The 7,017-nt window shown below is 50.4% G+C and overlaps 1 protein-coding gene across 1 annotated transcript; it reads left to right on the top strand.

The window, feature by feature from the left end:
• Positions 1–203: 203 nt before the first annotated feature.
• ndfip2 (Nedd4 family interacting protein 2) lies at positions 204–4,523 on the top strand. The gene is made up of 8 exons (XM_080519556.1): positions 204–376; positions 1,945–2,155; positions 2,298–2,428; positions 2,524–2,611; positions 2,697–2,821; positions 2,909–2,975; positions 3,059–3,164; positions 3,244–4,523. The coding sequence occupies exons 1-7, from the start codon at positions 350–352 to the stop codon at positions 3,160–3,162; spliced, it is 753 nt and encodes a 250-aa protein (XP_080375682.1). The 5' UTR covers positions 204–349; the 3' UTR covers positions 3,163–3,164; positions 3,244–4,523.
• The last annotated feature ends 2,494 nt before the right edge of the window (positions 4,524–7,017 follow it).

Genomic DNA, 7,017 nt, shown 5'->3' with positions numbered 1-7,017 from the left:
TCCTTGTGGGTCCTCTCAATCTTAGTATTATTTTCCATTATCCGGCAGCGCCACCACTTCCGGGCACCAGGGGGAAACTTTCCGCTGTTCCAGCTCTTATTTTGACATGCGTGATCTGCTTCCGGCGCACATCCTCCGCCCTCCCTCTGCTGTCCTTCGCCGTCGCAGTTCCTTCCTCCCCCCTCTGTTGTTTTCCAGCGTCACTGAACGTTGCAGCCATTTCTGTCCCGGAGAGCCGACAGCCGCCCGCCTGCCCGTGACTCCAGCGCCGCAGCGAACCGCACCGAGCCTCCAGCCGCCCCCCTCCCCTCTCTCGGCTGGCTCCGGTGCCAGCTTGAACCCGGTCGGGATGGACCCAGCGAGCCGATACCAAGTGGTGAGTGGACGGATGAAAACAACGACTGACCCGCGGCCCGGACGTGTCATGAAACCAGGCCTCGACTCCCGACACTTCCGTTTTTGTTTTGTTTTTTTGTTTGTCTTTTTTAAAACCACATAAAAAATGCTGTGAACCACTCGGTTAAACACGCCACGCGCCCTCGGAATACTGACCCACGCCGTGTTTTAATCGGAGTTATTTGACTTATTTTGATGGCTTCTTTTTCACAACTTCCGCGTCTGTTGGCGTGCGCGAGCAGCGTGGGCACGCGAGGCCTTTCGAAGTTGTCAACACTGAAAGACGTGAACTCTGGTGCGTTTACGTGCAGTCTGTAAAACTCAACACTGTTACATAAGTGTTTAAAAAGCACGGCACACTCCTCATAGTGTTGTTAAGAAATACTAATCGTTAAATTTGTGTTGGCGAGAGTTGAGGCTGAACAATAAACTGTCACCATTTTGGATATATTTGTTCACTCAAGCCCAAACAGTTGTTGATCAAACACATCTGTATAAAAGTGGAAGAAACAATAGTGAGTGGAAGTGCCTTCTGAAAGTGTGCTCTGTTGCTGGGGTGCCTGTGGTTTAATGCCTGATAATCCCACAGGATTGATTCCCAGCCAAGGAAAATGTACAACGCAGGGATTAAAGCAACCGTATCCAGGTGTTGTGTGGATCCAGCTCAGGCCGGAGGTGTCAGGTGTTGTGGTGCCTTCACTTCTTGGCCCTTCCTTGTTGTTTCTTGGGCTCTGGCCCGCTGCAGCAGGAGCTTCGGGTCTATTTGGACACATGAGGAGGCATGTGGCCGTGTTGTGAGGATCTTATGTAAGCCGCTGTATGCGGGGGTGCATTATGCTGTGTCCTTGATTCGTAGCCAGTCGGCAGCGACTCATTCACTCCCAGGATATTGTAGCTTACCAAACTTGTGCAAAGTACATCTGTTTCCTTGTTATTGCAAGAGGGCGTTTCCACGGGTTCCTCTTATTATAATGACGATGGTTTTCATGCACTCATCAAGTGTAATTTGTCTTTCACTTTTCACGTGTCGCCACAAACCAGCAGAGCGACTGTCTGCTGACTGATCACAACGTTCGTCACCGCCGTGCCCTTGAGCGGCCACATTTCTGTGTCGGAGGAATTTGCTCTGGGTTCACAGGAACGTGACGAGTCTGCGCTTTCGGATTTGCCTGCCCTCGCCGTGGAACAAAACACATTTTTTTCAAGGTCGTTGAGATTGGGCTGGCCTCTTGGGCGCGTGGACGTCCCGCCTCCCTCCGCTTATGACCAGTTTCTCAGATGGCGCCCCGGTTCCCCGCGGCTCACCTTACCGTGTGTTGACGTGCCGATGTCGCCTCCACATTCTGTTGAGGGCAAACAAACAAACACGCACTGATACTATTTCAGTAGTCATTCTATTCAAATGAGGCATTGATGTACAGGTGAAACTCGCTCCTCCATTGCTGTTTTCCCTCGAAATGTGGAGTTGAAGCCTCTCATGATCACAATCCGTGTCTACAGGTCCAATGTGATCGACTACGATGCATTTCTGTGTATTTTCTCCTCCAGTTGCACAACGAGGACGACTCTTCGGAGGCCTCCAGCAGCGAGCAGCAGCCATGCACGTCTGCCTCGGTCCAGGCCGCCGCCGCCGTGGACCAGAACCAGAACCAGAACCAGAACCCGTCCACAGGGGAGTCGTCGAGGACGCCGGGAGAGGCGGAGGCACCGCCGCCTCCCTACGCCTCCATCGACTTGGGAGCGACTGCCGCCACACCTGGTATCACTTTGCCAGCCCTCTTTCGTGGCGTCTTTTCCACAGCGCGGTCGCCCGTTTCTAAAAATAGCGGCGGGATTTGGCCTCGGCAACTATTCTGCCCGCGAGTCACGTCCACATCACCCTGTGATCCTTTTCCCTTCAGAGACGAGCTTCAGAGGCGACTTCCCCGTCCCTCCGCCGTACAGCGTCGCCACCTCGCTGCCCACGTATGACGAGGCGGAGAAGGCCAAGGCGGCCGCGATGGCCATCTCCACCGTGGAGGTGATCCCTCGGGTAAGGAGGCGTTGCGTGTTGACGAGTCGGCAGCGTTGGGGCGTGACGTGTTCCAGGCGCCTAAAGGCCCCGCCCCGGGGCGTCTCTGTCTCCAGGACGACGAGTTTCCTCCCAGAGACGACTTCAGTGACGCCGATCAGCTGCGAGTCGGAAACGACGGGATCTTCATGCTGGCGTTTTTTAGTGAGTTGTTTTTTTTTTTTCTTTCCCAAGATGTGACGCACGCCCTTTTTTGAAAGTGTTGATCACGTTTTGTTTTCCCCTCCAGTGGCCTTCCTGTTCAACTGGATCGGCTTCTGCCTGTCCTTCTGTCTGACCAACACCATCGCCGGACGCTACGGCGCCATCTGTGGCTTCGGCCTCTCCCTCATCAAGTGGATCCTCATCGTGAGGGTGAGCTGGGCTGCATCCCTGAGCTGGAGCTGTGGAGGAAGATTCACAAGCACTGATTCTCTCTCTCTCTCTCTCTCCCTCCTCCAGTTCTCCGACTACTTCACCGGCTACTTCAACGGCCAGTACTGGCTGTGGTGGATCTTCCTGCTGCTCGGTGAGTGACGCCGGCGCCTCGCCTCTGCCGAGGCCATGAGCACGGTTAAGTGACCTCCTCCTCCTCCTCCTCCTCCTCTGCAGGTCTCCTGCTCTTCTTCAGGGGCTTCGTGAACTACCTTAAAGTCCGCAACATGTCGGAGAACATGGCCACCTCCCACCGGACGCGCCTCTTCTTCCTCTACTGAAGGTAACGGTGGCGGCGTCCCGCCCGGGGGAGCAGGTTGCCGCGTGTCGCTCACGGTGGCGGTTTTTGCTTTTCCCCACAGGTCTCCAACGACGGCGCCCCACCCTTCCCCTCCCTCCCTCCCTCTGAGCGGAGAGCCCAGCCCGGGGAGGAAGGTCAAGACGAAAGTGTTAACAGTCTCATTAAAAGAATAACGCAGCTCTTCATTGTCTACTGGAGCCCGCCCCCCCCCCCTCCCCCTCCCGCCGAAACAAATACTTTTTTTGTGATCGCAAAACCTTCATTTTCCTTTGATTCAGAGACGCCCAGAAAGCACAATAAATCCAGATGACACTCAACAACAATCACGGGTTCCTTCACTTCCTGTTCAAGTCTTAATACAACCACCTCTAAAGTTTACATATCACAGACGCAACACCTCGATTCACGTCCCTCCGACCACCTCGGCCAATCAGAGAGGCCGAAACCCACAGAAGCCACAACAAATTGATCACGAATCAAAGTAAAATGGAGGAAATGGGCGAAAGGAGCCACCTGTGAATGAAACGCACTCGTTTCCATTCACGCCTCTTTTTCAGTCCTGGAAGTCTTATGCAACCCGACGCTGTCCTGCGATCGGGACTTTAGGCGTAGCGGAGTCGATCCGACTTCAGCGGCAACGTGCCAACTTACAATCTGGAGAAAATCGCAATAAAACCCGAGTTACACGAAATAGAAGAAGCAGCGGTTGTGCATGTTTTGCAAGACAAAACGCCAACGCGTGACGACAAAACATCTTTCTCTCTACAAACACGGAGCCAAACTGGACAAAGAAAAAAGCTTTTTAATTCTTCTCGTCATCAGAAAATGAACTGTATATACCAGCTTATGCCAATTCATTATATTTGCACTTTGAAGAAGTTGTGTACAGTGTGATTTATGACTAAACTTGATGTTGGGGGTAGAAAATGTTATCTAAGCCATCCAAGTTTCTTTTCTTTTCTTTTCTTTTTTTTAACTGGAATTCTTAAATAATCCCAAATGGATAAAATACCCTTTGCACTTTTTATTCGCTTCTAGCCTGAACTGTGACAGCTTGCCAAACTCGTTCTTCTTTTTTTTTTTCTGGTCATATCCCAGTTTATCTCCTCTTTCAGCAATATCAAGGTTAGGTTGTTTAACTTTTTGAGTTCGAGCTCTGCTGCATGATTCAGGATCATCCTTCTGTCTTTGTAAATAAAACAAGGAAGAAAAAGACTTAAAAGACAGCCAAAGTTATTTTTTTGTCTCGATGCATTTATCGTAACTGGAATTGAACTGACAGGTGATGTCTTGCAAAAAAAAAACACAAAAAAAATGCCAATAAAGTTCAAACGCCTGCCACTTCCTGTCTCAACTTCCTCTGGTGTTTTATTCTGATTATTCAGGATTATGTAAGCTGGACTGAGCTGGTCATTTCAGCAGTATTTCATCATTGAGCTCCACTGTAGAGATGTTTTATCTTCTTTCCACTTAAAAATTACTTATTTGGTCATGGTCTTTATATTTCAATATATTTAGTTTATTTGAAAATCTTTTTACTCATCAAGTACAGATTCGTCATGATGATGCCTGTTAATATTATTACTACTCGAATTAAAAGAATTGTTTTGTTTTAGTCTTATTTGTTGTGTTTTTTCCGTCAGTACCTTTTTCCGTCCAGCAGGTGGAGCCAGAGTTGCTGTTCCAGCAGGCTCCACATGGAGTCCAGGCTGTCCTCGTCCTCCTCTGGAGTGTCCGTGTCCTCTCTCACGTCCAGGGACAGTCGAGGATCTTCTGATGTCCTGCAACAAGAAAAACAAAAAGAAGATTGTCTTAAGATTGTGAACAATGAGGTTCACACATTTCTCTCTCTCTCTCTCTCTCAAAGTCTCCAGGTTTCTCTTCAGCATTTTCCACAACAATAGTTTTTGTTGTTGGAAACCTTTACAATTTATTTGCAGGATCCTCTACAATGCTGCCATCTAAAGAGTAAAAAAGGAACGGAAACGTCACAAAGTACTCATTACATTATTCACGCAGTTCTCCATCCTGCCAGCAGGTGGCACTATCCACAAGCGTTCAAATGTGGATGAAGTTACAGTTAGTTATTTAACCAGTGAAGTATTGTTTACTGTTCTGTGATCATACATATAGAAAAACTATGACAACTGAGCAACAGTTGCATTTCCTCTAAATGTGATTTATGTGTAACTTCTCTCAGGATTTACAACAAATGTGTCAAACAGACAAGATCAAAATGGGAGTTAAAGGTCAGCAACGTCTGTTTCATCCCAGAAAGGAGCATAAATCCAGATATTCTTACAAAAGTGCGCTCGCATGAGTGATGGATGAACGAGTGCGTCCGACCCGTGAGAAGATTGTGAGTTTGAGGAACAACACTCTGAGTGGCCATGAAAGGCTGTAGGCCGACGACATCAAGGCAGCCGAGGAACACGGAAATACCCCGTGAATAACAATCAGCGTCCGCTGGGGAAGCGCCGCTGAAAGGATGAGTCAAGCCTCATTGCTGCAGAAAATAATAGTATTTTGGGTATTCCGATATTAGCCTTTGAATAAAGACCATACAGGAAACCAAATCTGATCTTCACAGAGGGGGGAAGAAAAAGAGGAAAGAGAAAGAGGAGCTTACGTTGAACAGAGAAGCCCATTCAACATAATGGGTTTATGTTCCCGACTCGCCTACCCGCCAACCCCTGGCCCCAATCTGGCCTCCTCTCTTTTAGAGGGCCTTAATGACTAACCCATTTACATAACTCCCTTCCGGTTTGCAAATGTTTCCCTTTATGAGGCTCCTCTCCTCTCCTCCCCCGCTCATTCTCTTCATCCTCTCAGAGTCTCTCGCCCCCGACGCGTCCAGGTGGAGCCTCGCCGGGGCCCGAACCCGATCCCGGGGTGAACCCCGTCACACAGGGCCGGAGAATGGCAGGCGGAGAGGCGTGCTGACAAGCCCTGTCAGCGGCACGTCGGAGGGCCTGGGCTGCCCGGCGACCGCCGCCGAGCAGCGAGTCCAGGGAGCCGGGAAACCTTCTGGCGCTCGTGAAACTCAGTTTATCGTAGAAATCTGCTAAAACACATCTTATTTCTCGCCTCGAATGTGTTTGTAAGTACTTTTTGTGTGCGCTGCAAAACTGCTGCCACTTTAAAGTTCAACTGAAAGGTTATTAAGGCCTCTAATTCTGACTGGATTCACAAGGACTGGAGCATTTGACATGTTTTCTCTGGTTCAAATGCATAAACATTTCTGTGCAGGACAAGTAAAAACAAATCAAAAGAGTTCGAGGCGCAATCAAAGCCCAGAAGAGCTTCATGACGTCGTGTCCCGGTGTGTGTTTGTGCAACAGGTGCTCCGCAGCACAACAGTGGAGCTGAAAATCAACTCTGGCAGCAGCAAAGCCTCTTAACCCCCGTGGCTGCCGGGGAGGAAATATGTAATCTCTTTGGCACAAGGCAGCGCGGCTTTCAAGTGGGCATGAAACACGGTGTTGCGGAAGAAGAGCAGAATAGCTGCACGTTCCGCTCCGGGCGCTCGCATGTACGCACACGCCTCCTCCATTCAAGGAGTCCCCGCAAAGCGGCGAGGGCCTCGAGGCGGCGGCGGCGGCGGAGGCGCCGCGCACAGGAAGAATGGCCGCCGAGCGCCTTCCAGGACGCATACCTGTCTGTCGTCGGGCGTCAAGGCTGCGACACTTCACCAGGCGCCTTCGCACAAACGCGAAACCTTGGGAACGTTGGGCACAAGCGCCCAGGAGTGGGATTGACGCGAGCGTGTGCTGGTCATGGCTGGGTTGACTTGTTGTGCCGAGGCTTTGGAAGGAAAGGACAGTTTCCCGCGCCG

The sequence above is a fragment of the Blennius ocellaris genome, assembly GCF_963422515.1.
Source record: "Blennius ocellaris genome assembly, chromosome: 24".
NCBI classification, from domain to species: domain Eukaryota; kingdom Metazoa; phylum Chordata; class Actinopteri; order Blenniiformes; family Blenniidae; genus Blennius; species Blennius ocellaris.
The sequence above is the reverse complement of the archived record's forward strand: the minus strand, read 5'-3'. Positions and strand labels throughout refer to the sequence as shown.

Coding starts and splice junctions, on each gene's coding strand:
- ndfip2 (XM_080519556.1), top strand. CDS start 350: ATGGACCCAGCGAGCCGATACCAAGTG. Junction 2,429..2,523: donor CCGTGGAGGTGATCCCTCGG/GTAAGGAGGCGT, acceptor CTCTGTCTCCAG/GACGACGAGTTTCCTCCCAG. Junction 2,612..2,696: donor CTTCATGCTGGCGTTTTTTA/GTGAGTTGTTTT, acceptor TTTCCCCTCCAG/TGGCCTTCCTGTTCAACTGG.